Source organism: Telmatherina bonti, assembly GCF_933228915.1.
Source record: "Telmatherina bonti genome assembly, chromosome: 16".
Classification (NCBI taxonomy): domain Eukaryota; kingdom Metazoa; phylum Chordata; class Actinopteri; order Atheriniformes; family Telmatherinidae; genus Telmatherina; species Telmatherina bonti.
This window is the reverse complement of record NC_136614.1, coordinates 24,288,941-24,305,783: the sequence shown is the minus strand read 5'-3', so window position 1 is coordinate 24,305,783 and position 16,843 is coordinate 24,288,941. Positions and strand designations below refer to the sequence as shown.

Genomic DNA, 16,843 nt, shown 5'->3' with positions numbered 1-16,843 from the left:
CTCAGAGTAGAGCCGCTGCTCCTTTGCATCAAGAGGAGCCAGTTGAGGTGGCTCAGGCATCTGGTGAGGATGCCTCCTGGACGCCTCCATGGTGAGGTGTCTGGGAGGAGACCCCGAAGGAGACCGAGGACAGGCTGGAGGGATTATATCTCTCGACTGGCCTGGGAACACCTTGGGAACCCCCCCTACAGAATTGGTAGATGTGGCTGGGGAGAAGGAAGTCTGGGCTTCCCTGTTTAGGCTGCTGCCCCCGCAACCCAAACCCGGATAAGCGGTAGAAGATGGATGGATGGATGAAACCTCTCAACCCACAGCATTAAAGTGAATAACTGTGTGATTCTTCCAAACTGGAATAATACACTTCTGTTGTCAAAATGATCTGATACTGGGTCAGCTGGACAAAAATCATGAAAAACTGCATCTCTATTTGTTTAAATATATTGGGAAAATAATCAACTCAGGTAACCTTTTTCATTTCCACCAGAAGAGCTTTTCTGCACAAATAGCCTGGCTTGCATGGATTGCAGAATAATGATGGCTAGTCCTATACAGCACTACATTACTCAGTTTAAATGATAAAACAACATATATTCGTCTAAAACACAAATATTAGACTCCACTTCTAGTCAAATTTACAGTTTTCAAGCAGAGTGCAGAATAACTCACCTTCTCTGAGTGATGCAACATGTTGTGATAATGTAGACTCCAGTGCTGAAGCCAATGTCTGAGTGGCCTTGGCAAGTGCTGAGCTTTTTCTGTGCTTTTGGTTACCTTGGCAACAAATAATGTGGGATGTAAAAACAAAACAAAAAAAAAAATCAACAGCTCTACAAACAAATAAGGGACAATGTGAACTTAGGGAGGTTTATATCACAGAACAAAGAAGAGAGTAAAAAGAAAGACTAGTTTAAAGATGGTGGCATAAGAGAGGGATGAGAACAACACAAGTATGAGGATGAGCAAAATGATGGGCTGGAACATCTTGGTGAAGGAAAACAGGAGTGACAAAAAAATATATATAACAGATGAGAACAAGTGAGAAAAAGAAAGGAGCAGAATCAGTGTTTACTCTTCGGGGACGTTTGGATGCCACCAGTACACATAAAGATATTGGTCCTGTTCTCACCGACAGCGGCTCCTCCGTCTGTCTGTCCTCAAGCCTCGGCACCTCCAGTCTGTCAATGAAAGCTTGCAGTTCTTTTCTAAAGGCCTTCATCTGAGCATTTATGCGATACAACAGTTCGTGTTCCCGGATCCTGCTCCCATCTTCTTCGCCACCTTCCTCTCCTGCCCTTCCAAACATCAAGTCTCCATTTGAAACGTAGACCCTCGCCTCTGAAATGATGGTGGCTGTGTCCGCGATAAGCCTGTCGATGGTGCGAACCAGCCTCTCCGCTTCCACACGGATGTCGATCATCTGCTGCCTCTCACGGAGGCCGCAGCGGCCACCAGGCAGGAAGCGGGCCAAGGTGGAGGAGGCAGCACCCTCTGGTCCAGTTGGGGTGTAGAGGCCACGTGTGGGCGTCATGCTTCGGCTGCTGCCGTTGTTGTTTCTCACCTCATCTGAGTCACTTTCCCCGCCAACAGGGCCCTCGCGTTTGCGGTGAGGTGGAAGCAGGCGAGAGGAGGTGGAGTCCTCATCGCTCTCGCGACGACCGCTTGTAGCTCCACCAGCGTCGCTCTCCGCGTCACTGTCCCGTGGGCTGGGGCGGAGGGAGAGGTGGGAAGCCAGATCATAGCGCTGCATGTTGGAGAGGAGCACACGGTTCTCGTACTGCAGCTGCATTACCTGATTGGGGAAAAAAAGAAGCAAAATTAAAACTACTTTGAGCTGTTTTAGCGATGGAAATAGCTTTTCTAGCTGACCATAACATACCTTTCCACTCAAGTCGTTAATTTGTGACCTTGCAGCTTTCAGTTCTTCCTGCAAAGCATCTGATTTTACTCCATCAATTGCTGCACCTCCTGCTCCTCCCCCTCCTCCTCCTCCTCCTCCATGCCTGGCACCTCCCTCGTGAGTCCCGGCCTTGAAGCGTAACTTGTTCAGCTCTGCAGTCACCCTCTTGTTCTGTTCCTCAGCATCGGCGAGATTTCTCCTCAGAAGCTCCGCCTCGTCTTCCACGAGTTGAAGCTGTTGCCGGAGTTCTGTCAGGTCGTCCCCCAGGCCTCGCCCTCCACCCGGCCCGCCCATCGCTCCACACCCGGAGCTCCCAGCGCCCTCTCCCTCACCGCGGAGGTCGTCGAGCTCGGCCCTCAGGCCACGGTTCTCCACCTGTTTCGAAAAGACGGAGAATGGCTCAAATCACATGAACTTCTCTACAAAAAAGAGAAAAAAAAACATAATGTTGTCTGCTTTTACCTCCAACTCAACTATCTTCCTCCCCAGGATGTTGGCTTCTTCTTCTACCAGCCGAAGCCGTAGCTTCAGCTCTGACTCACGGGTGGTGGGCGGACCCCCAGCCTCCCCTTTTGGATGGGTGCTGTCCAGCTCTCCATAAAAGGAGCGATATTTCTGCAACTCCTGCTCCAGACGATCTTTCTCCTTGTCAATCTTGGCCATCTTCTTCCTCATAAGCACAGCTTCCTCTTTGATGAAAGCTAGCTGGCACTTCAGGTCATCATTGTCCTCCTAAAATCAGAAAGAGAATAAAAAAAAAAAAAAACTGTAGTTGGCAAGAAGAAAAAGATGAAACCCTCCTTTGTCATGAAAGTTGGTTTCTGCAACAAGATGGAAAGATTTCAGAGCGCAGCTTTACGACTGCAGCCTTCTGGAGTTAAGAAGTTGACTCTATTGGGTCAAACAGATGTTAAGATTCATTTAATTGCCAGAGCCTTAATTCTCAGATCAAATTAAAATGTTCTAGTAGCTTAACGAAAATAGCCAACGCTTTCATTGAAAACATTGAGACAAGATAGCTTAAAAAAACAAAAAAATTAAATTACAATATATATATATATATATATATATATATATATATATATATATATATATATATATATATAAATATATATAGATACATACATACATACATACATACGTATATATATATATATATATATATACATACATATATATATATATATATATATATGTACATACATACATACATACATATATATATATATATATATATATATATGTATGTATGTATGTATGTATGTATGTATGTATCTATATATATATATATATATATATATATATATATATATATATATATATATATATATATATATATATATGTATGTATATATATATATATATATACACAGGATAAAATCTATTCCTTAGAGCCCAGTTGGTTTGCAGTCCATAAATACTAACATCATATTATAATATCTGCTATAACGTCTCACCTCAGTTGGAGTCTGCGCAGATTTCTTGTCAACCTTCTGAACGTCTTTGCTTCCTCTTCTCTTTTGAGACTAAAAAAGAAGGATAAATGCATCTTTATCTTCTTTTGTTTTTCATTTTAGGATCATCTGTGATGCTATGTATGTGGGTTGCTATCATTTCCTCTTTAAACTGAGATGCTAAAATTGGGTTGTGATTGATCATTATGTCTTTTTTATAAAGACTACAGGCCATTTTTTGGTGTGTGTGTGCCTGCCTGCCTGCCTGCCTGCCTGCCTGCCTATCTATCTATCTATCTATCTATCTATCTATCTATCTATCTATCTATCTATCTATCTATCTATCTATCTATCTATCTATCTATCTATCTATCTATCTATCTATCTATCTATGCATATAAAGAAAAACAATCAGAGTTTCTTTGGTACTTACCTCTTTGGTTTTATCAAGTTCATTCTGCAGTGCTTGTTTGGTCACCTCCACCTCTATGAGTTTCTGCCTCAGCTTTTCATTTTCATCTTCCGTCTTTGTGCGCTTTTCCTCCACTTTTTCCAACTCATGATGCAGCCTTACCGACACATCCTTAGCCACCTGTAACAAGCACGAAAAGCCTTATAGTCAAGAGAAGGAATATGCTCCATCAATCGTAGAACTGCAAGCCGACAACGCAAACTGATGTAATTCTTTATGTTATAAATGCTCAGAACTATTTAAATCTTTCCAAAGGCACAGAACTTGTAATAAGCATAATGCATGTACAATTAAAGTAATTAGGGGCGAGTCTCCGGTCTAAATTTATACCAAGTCAGCATGATTTGAGAATCAACCTGTAAAAACGGAATATCATCACAGATTCACTTCTGCAGTTTCTCTACCTTCAGGTCCTGTTCAAGACTCCTGAGCAGCTCTTCATCGATCTCTCCCGTCTGGGCGTAACGCAGACGCTTCCTCTCAGCCTTGCGCAGTCGATATTGCAGGATCCGGCAGTTTTTATTGGCCCTCTCCAGCTCTCGCCTCATGTCTTGCAGCTGGCAAGTGTCTTCCTCATAGAAAGTGTCCCGCATCTCCTCCATCTCAGTCCTCATCTCTTCTATTTCACACTAGTTCCATCACAGCAAAAGTGCATGCATATGTCTCAGTTGCAGAATGACACACTTCATTGTACTTGAGTGATTATGGAGCCATCTTTCAAACAAATACACACCAAATAACAAACTTAATTTAAATTTAAACTATTTCTTGATACGGCCTACATGCTGGGTAAACTTCTGATAGTGCAGATTTCCTTCTAAAACTTTAATTTTACTGACTACATCACTGCCAAGATAATCTATAACCACTTTAGCCTCTGCAGCTATAATGTGTGTTTTCCCTTCAGGCCGCCTGAAACATGGAGAATGTTCATCAGACAGATCAACTGATCCTTACTGGTTTATCTCTGTCAATAATGACACAGCAATCACACAAATCTGTGATTAATTTATAGATCCACAACTTAGAAAAACATTTCTTGTCATCTTAGTCAGACGTTTACTCATTTTTAGTGGCCTATAATGCATTTCATTTTTCATGTCTTATGCGTTTTTTTTTTTTTTAAATTGCAGATGCCAGAGAAATTCTACATGTTTATTATCAAACCTTGAGATCTTCGTTTTCCTCCAGCAGCCTCTCCATCTCTTCTTCGAGGGCCTGATCCTGCTGTGTCATGGACCCCGCCTCTGCAGCCGGCTCCTGCTCGCCCTGCTCGGCCTCCACCGAGCCCACGCTGTCCGTTCTGCTTTCCATCTTCGCACTGCTCCTCTTTAATCGCTTCTGCAGATGAAACTGAATCAGCTCAGCCTGTAAGCATCTTCCTCTCCACAAACTCAACCCGAGGCCCGCTCCACAGCCCACAGGAGCGCCGCTTCTCCCCTGCTGGTCGCCTTCCTCCTCCTCCTCCTCCTCGGTGGATTTCCTATGTTTTTCCTCCACAGAGGAAACTCTGCCGGACAACAAACGCTTGCTGACACCGTCTTTGAAGCAGGGTATGCGTAAAGTGGAGCGACGGGACGGTGCTGATGAATGTGCCGGACATTCCCCGACAGCATCCGCCCTGTTTGCTTCGACTACATCAGCCTCAGCACCATCAGGGTGAACAGCTGCTCCGCCGCGGCTCTCGAGCTCCCTCTCTCTTCCGTCAGTCAGTGTCAGCGCCTCCCTCACTTTAATGTTTCTGTTTCTTTCTGTGCAGGAAGAGGATGTTAAGCTGCTTGAGTGTCGGGTAGTTTTCTGGGTTCTCGCCGGTGAAGGAGCCCGGAGCTGTCTCCTCCTCTTCGCTGAGGTTTTGTCTGTTGTTGATGTTAATGTTGATGAAGGATCTGCAGCGCCGCTGGCGGCTGGCTTCATTGTCCTCTCTGCTGAAGTAAATTAAACATGCACTGCTTTATTATCATTAACAGAGATCAGGGAAGATAATTAAGATAAGAAAACTACTTGGTTCAAAGCGAAACATCGTAGCTTGTTTTAAATATCGCATCAATCATAATGTGATGTTTCAACTTGCAGTAGGTGGTGTGAGTGAATCCACCACTAGGTGTCGCTTTTCTCCAGGTACAGGAGTTACTCCTCGTGTTTAAAACCAAAGACCAACTTCACACAAGCCTTTCCCCGAACCAGCAATGATAGACGGCCACACTGGACAACATAACGCTACCTCACAAATACATATGAAAATAATCTAAACCAAAGTATTGTCATGTTTATTTGGACTTACCAAGAGCTCCGTGGTGCTGACATAAACACCGGGCACCACCAGGCACTGCAGGGGAAAGGGTCGTGACGTAAAAGTGGACGTAAAAACCAGGAAGTAAACAAGCATCCCCATGTGCACCCCCACAACCTAGAATGGTGTGTGACCACAGGAAAAGGTGTAACAACCTACATTCAACTACGAAATAATACGACTTGGTCCTCCTGCGAGGACTGCAGCCCAACAGGCTTTCGATGTGTCCCTAAACCAACATACCCTCTCAAATGAATGAGTCATTGTGCAGAACTTCAGACTATTTGATCCATTTAGTTTTGGTCAGGGGGTGTTGAAGCAGAGATAATCTGTGGGGGGTCCTGAGGAACCGAGTTGAATAACCCTGATCTAAAACTTGCAAGACTGCAGCCCTCGATGACTGAAGATGCCAACCCTAATAATAATAATAATAATAATAATAATAATAATAAAACCAAAAAAAAAATTACAGACAATAAAAAAAGCTAAATTTAATTCCTGTCACCTGATATTCAGTGAAAACTGCCGTTATTGGTGTGGAGGGAAGCAGACGGTGAGGACCTCATCAATACAATAGTTGCAGCATGGTGATGGCTGCATCATTCTGTGTGGTTTACTTCTATTGGTTTCAGATAGTTTTTTGTGTGACCTGCCCTCTTTTGTGCTTCGTTAGCTCATCAGCTTTATCAGGGTCAGTCACAGTGCCTTGCTTGTTTCCTTACTATTTGTTTGAGAAGACCACTATCACTTTGAACGGTTTTCAGGGCCCATTTTATTTGTTCATTTCTGTTTACTTATGAGTGATCCCTTTTGGGTTAAAAAAAAAAAAAAAAAAGTATGGACTATATGACTTTGCACTTTTTCTGCATGGACTTTCATGACTTTCATGTCAATCACACACACAGGTCTGTCATTTTTAAATTATGATGGACTCAGTGTTGACTTTTTCTTTTGTAAAGCAGCATAGCTTGCAGTCTACATCAAGGTTTCTGTCAAGTCGAGGAAAAATCCGACTCTTCATCCTTGCTGCTTTATCGGTCACTTATTGCTTTAAAAATGATAATATAATAACCAGGGCCGGATTAAAAGTGCCCAATGTGTTCCAGGGGCCCCCCTTCCTCACTGCAACATGGTGAAAATTGTGAATGATACACTGTGAAACAACATTTCTAACATCTCTTAGCCAGTGGTACCAATAGCAATACACTGGACACTGTGGTGTAACTATCTGGCCTTTATGTACATTTTGTTTCATGTCCAAACTGCTGGTGTTTGCCCACATGGGCGTGGCCCCCTGGGCCTGTGCCCATAATGCCCATTGGATAATCCGGCCTTGATAATAACCAATCAAAATTTTTGGGTCACATTTCACTTGTTGAGTTTCACCTGGGTGGCGATGAATTTCGCTGTCTTTGGAACCCGCCACGTGTGGAGCCAATAACTACTCAAAGTGTATCCTCCTGATCCATTAGAGGGTGCTGTTGATGCACAAAACAAATACTGCACATGCACTGAAGGCAATCTGTTGCACAGACTAAGAGCTAATAAAACGCTGACTGTTTCCACTGCTAGTCTCTCTTAGTCATTTAATTGGTAATGAGATGATGGGTCAAGTTTGTAAGGAATTAACCCTTGTGAACTGACCCTTCACCCTCATGCGTATTGGGGTCTATAGGCCGTCAGCAGTCTTTCAAACTGTGGGACTTAATACATGTGTGGTACTGTTTAATGACAAGGACAGAATTGCATGCTTGGAAATGGGTGGATTTTAATAAATTATTTAATCCCTTCTGATTGCATTGCACAGGGTTACATTTCTATAAATTCTACATTACTGTGCAATTGCTAACGTTGCCATACAAATCCAAGGCAAAGATCCATTTAGTGCATGTGCATACGTTTCTGCTCATTCCTGCAGGAACAGAGGGGGATGCAGGTTATTGTGACCTATGCTAAAAGCCTAGGCCCTTCTGCAATCCTCTTAGTCCCCGGTTTAGATCCCTCTGTGTCCCTGAGGAGGACAAATGCTCCTCCTCTCACTCATCTTATCCACTCTATCATTCACATCTACACCTTCAAGCTTCCTACCTCCACCTGGATGACGTGTAGAGAGAGAGACAGGTGGTGGTTCATCAGGATCAAAGTAAGTGTAAAGTAGTGGAGTGGCATAGACGAATGAGCATGTGGAAAAGGTGTGTGCGTGTGTGTGTGTAAGAAACAGTATAAGTGGAAATACAAAGAACACTCAAAAACTAAAAAAAACAAACAAAAAAAAACAAAACAAAAAAAAAAAATCCACATTTTGACCAGTATTAGTAAGATGAAATTACTCCGCAAAGGTGCAGAGTTTAAGCGTATTTTGAAGAAAAAGAATAAACAAAATGGATGATTCCTAAACTTAACTGCATTAAATGACGGCAACCATCTTTCCTTCCTCGATAGAATTCATAGTTTGACAGGTACCATCTCCAACTGTTGGCAGATTAGTCGAGGCTTCTCTTTCAGTGACCTGCTTTCTTGAGTAACTCATGGAGTGACGTGGAAATAAGCTCTTTTGGAGCTAAAGCCAATTTGCACTCAAAGATTAGGGCAGATCTGTCTGAACAGGCCAAAGACACAGTCTTCCTTTGCCTCTTTCACACACACTCTTTTAAGAGATCTTTCCATCTAACAGATCCTGTAGTGGAGCGAAGAGCAATTAAGGTAACAGGAATGACAGAGAAACAGGAGGAAGTGGGACGGAAAGGCCTCAGTTTGAGACTGCATTGATTTAAGAAGCAAATAAACTTAATTTAAATAGATTTTTTACAAAAGCGGTGACTATTCACACACATGCATGCACAAGGACACACAAGCATATCTGATAATTGTTGACACTGTCTTTATTTCAGTTATATGTGCGGCCAAGAAGCTGTGTCACTTTTTCTTTTTTAATTAGACAACGAAATGACCGTTTGTTTTCTTTAAAAAAAAAAAAAAAAAAAAGCTCTCTTCTGGATATGTTTCCCTTCAGTCCTACGTGGCAGTGAGACAATACTGAGCTGAACTTCAAACTGTTACTTTTGCTCCTCGGCTACATTGCACAGCAAAAATGAAACTGTGATGACACACAAAAATATGTATTTTCACAAATACAATCACAAATTTGCTTAATTAAAAAAAAAAAACCAACCCTACAGTTTTCTCCCAAGTATTTTTAAATCAGGCTCTTAGTTCACAATGGACACGGAAAAAAAAACAGCATGTTATTTTGTAAATGTAGCAAAGTTGGAGATGGAAAAGAAATGCAAAGTCCATGATAAGCTGTGTTGGGAAAATGCTGCATGTGACTGCAAAGACGTTAAATACAGCAGATGGCAAATGTGAGAATTTGGTAATTTCTTTGCTAATTATGTTGAACTCCACTAAGTGTTTGTAAACAAAAAATAATAATAAAAAAAACCCCACCCCTCTGCAATGTTGTTTGTTTGGTAACAGTTACATTTATCAACAGTTTTTTCTTAAAAGCACTAGTAAATAAGTTAGCATATTAAAGACTATTCAAGCTCTCAGATGAAACAATACTGGAATCCAGAGTACAAAAGGTAGATGTGAAGTTTGGTTGTGGATGCTGAGCAGGTTGCAGGTTCTTTCATATTTTGGTCCTATTGGGGTCCAAAAAGACAGTTGGACAGAAAAGCAAGGAGCCTACATGATCAGCATTTCGCTTTTCATGATTTAAAAAAAAAAACATGTCACGCATACAACCAGAACCCCCCCCCCCCAGAATGCTTTACTGGACACATCCACAAATACACACTGCTACCGTCTCAAGTTGGTCCCAAGTCGCATCCATCTACATCACTTTGCAGGGATGGTCATCTTGTTTGAAATCCTGGCTGTCCCTGCCCTCCCTTCCCTCCTCCTATGTCCTCTCTCCACATTAAGCCAGGCGAGCCCCTCTTCTGTCTTCACTCCCGCTTTGCTCTGCCCTTCTTTTGCTTCTTTCCATTTTCCTCAACTTCCTCCACATTACTGTGACCGTTAGTCACAGCAGAAGTGCCGTTTGCTACGTGTTTGCCTGCTTTTTGTGACGAGGGTTTGCGTCTGTAAGCGTGGTAGTAGAAGTTGGCGAAGAGGATGATGAACGTGACAGCATAGCCAATCAGAGCCCACTGCATCCAGCAGGGGAACGGACAGCCAGTGTAAAGAGAGTGGCCGGCATGACCGATGGTTACGTGGAACTGGATCTGTTAAAAAACAAACAAACATAAAAGCAGCTTAAAAATCAGCAAGATGAAATGAAATAACCAATTATCCCATCAAAATTTACACATGGATTTCAAGTTTCCTTCACACACAAAACGGTTATTTAAAGCCACTCCTCACAATTATAACAAATGTAGCTGAAATAAGAAGAAATCAGGAATAAATAGACAAAAATACCTTCAGTGCTTCATGACTGATTTGAACTCTTCCAAATTACATACAGTCGACTATTTCTTATTTGCCCTCCTTATACTTTCCACTCCATTTTCTACATGACAGTGTAATACTTAAAGAGCTACTTGCGTTAAACTAATTTATCTACTTTGAAGCTGATAGTTATATAAAGTTGCTCTTTACTAAAACAGACTTTGAGTCACACTTTGAGTCATTAAACTGGCTTTGTGGCATCATCCTCTCTTTTCTTCTCCTGTTTCTTGCCCTTGATGCAAAGAGACTAAATAGTAAAGAGGGAGAGGAGCTGGCTGCTCCCAGCCTCAACTGATTATCAGATATATATCTAATCAGCTTCAACACCAACTTAAAGCAAATGTTTGGCATGTTTGCAGCTACTCTACTGGCTTTATTTAGATAAGTCAGCTGTTTTCACTTGTTTTTCTTTTAATTAGGAGAAAGCAAGACTTGAAGATGTTCATTATTTAAGTTAAGTTTGTTTTCCAAAACAGGATTTAATTACCCTAACAATAACCAGCATAAGATATTTCTATATCAGTGCTGCATTTCTAAACATAATACCCACCATCTGAATAATGGTGAGGTATTTCTTCCACCAAAGGTACTTCTGCATATGAGGTCCCAAGGCTGCCAGGCCATAGTAACCGTACATGAGGACGTGGATGGAGGAGTTGATGGTTGCACCAAAATATGCTGCAGAGATGTAAGTTTGAAGTTACTTCCAGCCAGCTAACAAGTACATAGACAAGTTAGATTCCTGCAGTTGGATGCTAACATAAATGCTTGTCCTGTTACTCACACTGGCCACCGGGCACCCACTTGATGCCGATCCACCAGAGGATGAACATGGTGCAGTGATGGTAGACGTGGAGGAAGCTGACCTGATTGAACTTCTTCCTCAGTATGAAAAAAACCGTATCCAAGAACTCAACTCCTTTGGAGATGTAGTACCACCAAAGAGCAGAGGCTATCTATAAACACAAAAGGCTCAGATTGAATTACTGCATCTTAATTACTGTGTCTCTTACTTTAACTAATTACTCTACATTAGAAAGTTTGCATCATGACTAACAATCACATCACAGAAAGCTACACATGGAACACATGGTCAGTCATGCTACATTCAAGTTGTATTGTTTCCAAATGCACAAACAAATGAGCCGGATCACTTTTCTGACATTATTTTTAAGAAATATTCTACATGTCTCCTCATGAAATAATCTAATTATGGCACAAAAATCTCTACATTCTATCTAACTTTGAAATATTCTCCCTGTCTGACACACAATATCCAACAAGGCTGCTCTTTAATCCACGGCACTGTTTCATCTCTTATCCCTAAGGCCACTGTGACAGAGCAAAGGCCTTAAGGTAGAGGTGTGGGAGGAGCTTCTGGGTGGCGAGATCAATAACCACACCCTCTTTGAACTAAATGCAGCCAATGCAAACTGTCCATTCCCATCAGCTCTCTGTTGTTTATTTGTGTTACTTCGCTGCAATAAATGATTAGTGCAAAGTTTACACACCAATTTGCTAAATTAAACAAAGTTTTTTTCAGTCTTTAGATTGTAAGAGTGTGTGTTTATTTATGAACTGGCAGACTGGATATGTGTAGATGAACCTGGTGATGTGTGGAAGCTTACCCTGACTTCATTGACATCATTGGAGTAGTTGACAGGTTGACAGAGGTAGCTGTACCCGGCTGCTCTCGATGCTATCAGGAGCTGATGAGAGGTTGCAAAAAAAGTCAGAGGAGGATGCTTTGACATTTTAACTGATTTAGACCGAGCAACAGGTAAAGTAGTGAACACTAATCATTTCTGGTGATCTAGACGAGCAGTGAAAACACCTACGGATGTTAACAAGGACTCAGTATATATATGTTGAAAAGACCCCTAATTTTGTTATTTTACTATTTTCATGTAATATGTGCATCAAAATCTGATGCTACTTTTAACATAGAAGAATGGAGAATATTCTTGTGAGTTTTGGGCCAGATGTTCTGACAATCTTTTTTTTTTTGTTTGTTTATTTATTTATTTTTCTCAAACACATATACAACAAAAACCAGGATGCACATTTGTGTAACATTATACATTGTTTCTTCATTGTATCTTTGATAGGAATGCAGAATTTGAAACAACCTCTTACAAAGGCAATGTAATGAAATTTGTTATTTCATGTATCATTATCATTTTGGTGCACTGACAACCTACCAATCTCATTATCAGACCCACAAAGTTTGTCTTGCAAAACTTTGTTTGTTTCAGTAATTTTAACAAGCTATAATATGTGAATATGTTTTGTAATCCTTCAAATGTACACTTATCAAACACTAACAACCAATATAGCTTAAGGTGTTATCATTTCAAAAGCTGCCAATGCAGGTATTAAGAAAATCTGCGAAAATCGTATTAAGTGGACACTTCTTCGATCTGTGATTTAATACATGTCTTTCTCTGACTGGGCAGCAGCACTGACCTCTTTGGCGATGTAAAAGTTGAGGACCACCATGCTGAAGTTGTAGACTATGAGGGTCTTTCTGAGTGTGTAGGGCTGGCGGTCCTGCATGTATCTAGGCCCCGCCCACAGGAAGATCAAGTACAGGCAGCTGATGGCCAGGGTGGGAGAGGGAGAGGACATCATCGGCCAGTTCTCCACCCTCTTGTCTGGAGGGAAAATGAGTTGATGTTAATGTCAGGAGAAGATGTGTGGAAAAGTAAACAGTTATTATTCAGCACCAGTCTCTTTAGCTGATCCCCAAACATAAACTGCCAACATTAGATAAACACTTTGTGCTTAAAATAAACTATGCTAGATATATTTTAGTGTGAAAGTAAATGGTTGAACATGAACATCAAGCAGCATTTGGTGCTTTTGAAAACCTTTGTTTCTACTGTCTCTTGTTAAATGAACAGACATTCCACATCTAGTATGGGAATACGTTTCTTTTTTATTTTATTAAGTCCCATGAATGTGATATAAATTCTTCAATTTGAAAATTTATTGCTTTTTTTGCTTTACTTTGGTTTAGGTACATACATGTATAACTATATGTATTGTGACAAATACTTCCATAAAGATGATAATGTACATAGCTACAAAATACAGCATGAAACCAGTGAAAATCTCTTAGACATAAATTTAAATTTCCATGTAACTTGTTTGTATTGCATTAAAAAAAACAAACATCAACATTTAATTTGTTCAGTCATTAATCAGCAGTCATTAACATTTAACTTCTATGGTTAAACAGATATTGTAGGATAAAAAACTTTTATATCAATTATCACCCTTTTCCCATCCTTTAAGGGTAATTTTTGTAAGTTTTGAACTTTATTGCGTGTCTTTGATGTTTGTTTATCTGTTTTATTTCTCTACATTTGATCATTTTTAATAAACAGATTAAATGGTATACTGGTCTCATGTGTGTGTCTTAAAAACAAGTCAAAACAGCTTACCTGCTATAGTAAGGCTCCATTTGTAAAACTCTATAGTGTCATTCACAAAATGTGTTACAACCTCCATGGTTCTATCTTTGGTTATGATTATACTGTGAAGAGAGGTAGAAAAGCAGAACACAGTGAGAGAAACTGAAAACTTTCTGTTTGTGCACAGCCTCTACTAAACATGTCGTTCATACTTACAAATATGACATAAAGTTTATAATGTTTGGGTAGTGTATATGAGGGATGTTTTATTTAATAACCTTTTGAGTAAAATCCCATCTGTATGGTATTACTGGATCCAGTTACAATTGTCATTACCTTTACTATCAGTGAGAGCCTCATTTATAACAAAAAAATGTAATACAAGTGTTGTGGAAATTTTATGTTCTCAATTAGATGTTCATATATTTCATAGTCCTAGCATATATTCATTTCTGATTATGGCTTTGTGGGCTATCTGAAAAGGTTATGAAGAACTTAAGCTTAGTTACACATGCTTATTCCCCTTTACAGACATAGCAATGTGTAGAGATCTGACATGACTGCATTCAGACATCTGGGATCTGATTAGTTAGATCACTCTCTTCCTTGAAGAGGGTTACAGCTAACAACAGACATTTCTTGTTTAGAATAACACAGATTAACGGCAGACAATCGATGCCCTTATGCAAGGGTAAAAGGATGGTTCAGCCCGGGACTCAGGTAGAGTATTCCAGACTTCTGCCCCGTCGGACCCCTGGACTGTCTCTCCCAAATTGCAATTTGTATTATTCTGTTCTTTACGTTCTGTTCAATAAACTTTGTCATCTTTTTCACTTCAGAACCAGACTACATTGACAGACTTTTTTCCACAACAGGAAAAAAGTTGCATGCATGTGTGATTATCTCTTTTTTCCAACTTCAATCACAATATAGGAATTGGAAGATGCATTTAATGTAAAAAGTAAAAAAAAAAAAAAAAGAATGGATAAAGTTTTGCAAATTCACCTTCCACCCTCAATGTGAACTACAGCCCAGTCCTCTTTTCATTGCCCCTCTCCGTATCAATTAAGGGATTAAAAAAATGTGTACAGAGGGAATAAAGTTACTCTGTACACTCAGAGAGCTATGCAACTACATGACACTAATTCAGGGAGGTTATATAACAAACAGCTATTATCCACCACAGAGCTGAGAGCTTCTGTCTTCATATTAATCTATTATTAATCCGATGCGTCAGATCAGTTGTCCTTTAAATACTTAATTGCTCAGTATACAGTAACTACTGACTAACAATGTCAACTGCAAGGAAGTGCAGAGCTTTCAATGCAATGCTACCAATGGGTGTCAGGATTAAACAATCTGCAAGGATGGACAATCTTTGCAGGATATCATATGATAACACATCCAGACAGGGTTTTAGTTTGGTTGCAGAGGGAAGCCAGATAAGAGAGGGTTGACTGGGTTTGTGCATGAACAAAAAGACTGGGGCGCATGTGTCAGCAGGTTTCGCTCGGACCGCTCAAGAGGCTTAAATACAATTGATCAACGAGCTTACATGTAGGCCTAAGTACAAATGCCCAACGATCCGCAAACCTGCTTGATGGGTATCTTCCTCCAAGCCCCAAAAAGAAGAAAAAAAAGGGGAGGAGTGGGGGAAAGAAGCACAACTATTGCGGTTTTGGAATCAATAAAAGAGTCCTACTACTGTAGTTTATATTAATGTAAGGTCTAGTAACCAATTAAACACGGTTGAATACTGTATTAATCGTATAAATGTGCGTGGCTTAACAGGTGGGTGATTTAAATGGTCTGAGGGCGACGAAAGACAAGAATACAAATAGCTTACAAATGAGCCACATGGATGAAGGGCTGGTCTGTTTTACTGCACGGCGACCGGTTGTCTAATTAAAGCCCAGAACAACAGTCTAACTTGGAGTTCACACATTTCAGATTCAAAACCTGAACAGGCACTTAGTAATCGTAAAATAAGGAAGTAAAACGCATATAAACAGTGATAAAAGCAAACATATACTTACATCCTTGATATTTAAAAGCGTGTAATAACATCCGGTGCAATTTGATGCCCAACTCTGTCCAGTTACCGCTGCGCTCTTCTTCTGCCTCTTTCTTCTTCTTCTTCTTCTTCTTCTTCGTCTGCAGTTAAAGCTGCTTGGTTTCCTCACCGCCTCGGATACAGTTCAACATTGAACAGCAGATTTGGCAAGAAACTAGACAAGGCAAGTGGAAATCTATAGCTAAGATGGGCCAGCTATGCATGAGGTCCGCGCCGGCCGCTCAGCCGCATCATCTTCCCACAATCTCCTGGACGCCGAGAAGCCAGATGGCTTTGCGCATGCGGAGGTTGTCTGACGTGGGTTGCGTGTGTACGCGCGTCCGCGACAGGTGTTGGCTGCCCTGCTCATTGTGGGTAATTAGCCTATACTGCCCGCGCGTTAATCAGAGTCCCTGAAATCAACTTAACTGTTTAGATATCTAATAAATTCATTATGGCGGTAAGCACGTGAAATCACTAGTCAGGTGACACCAAGTAGACCTACTGCATGGAGAAATCCTATGGCCAATATAATTCTGCTTTATGCTGAGTTTTATGATTATGAAATTATTTTTAAATTATGTTATCATGTAAATCCATCTCAGTTGACTTTAATGGAGATACCTACCTTGCATTTCCGATGTTTGTTTTTTTGTTGTTGTTGGTGTTTCTACAGCCCTTGGTGTTTCAGTGGCATCCTGTTGCTGTTTTGTCAAACTTTCATTTCACATTGTTGGGTTTGCATCTAACAATGGTTCCTTCTGAATCTTACTTTAGAAATTTGTTGCCGTTCATTTGTTATGAAA

The 16,843-nt window shown here is 40.7% G+C and overlaps 2 protein-coding genes across 2 annotated transcripts; both read right to left on the bottom strand.

Moving 5' to 3' along the window:
* Positions 1-870: 870 nt before the first annotated feature.
* Positions 871-5,782, bottom strand: mtcl3b (MTCL family member 3b; the record flags this gene model as incomplete). Its single annotated transcript, XM_079255922.1, has 8 exons — positions 4,991-5,782; positions 4,228-4,452; positions 3,785-3,943; positions 3,355-3,423; positions 2,360-2,629; positions 1,877-2,272; positions 1,127-1,789; positions 871-981 (listed from the first exon to the last, which is right to left on the bottom strand). Exons 1-8 carry the CDS (start codon positions 5,735-5,737, stop codon positions 871-873), a joined length of 2,640 nt encoding a protein of 879 aa, XP_079112048.1. The 5' UTR covers positions 5,738-5,782.
* Positions 5,783-10,063: 4,281 nt separating this feature from the next.
* On the bottom strand, positions 10,064-16,159 carry elovl4b (ELOVL fatty acid elongase 4b; the record flags this gene model as incomplete). Its single annotated transcript, XM_079255644.1, has 7 exons — positions 16,021-16,159; positions 14,015-14,106; positions 13,035-13,222; positions 12,197-12,277; positions 11,353-11,524; positions 11,119-11,246; positions 10,064-10,342 (listed from the first exon to the last, which is right to left on the bottom strand). Exons 2-7 carry the CDS (start codon positions 14,079-14,081, stop codon positions 10,064-10,066), a joined length of 915 nt encoding a protein of 304 aa, XP_079111770.1. The 5' UTR covers positions 14,082-14,106; positions 16,021-16,159.
* Positions 16,160-16,843: the final 684 nt, after the last annotated feature.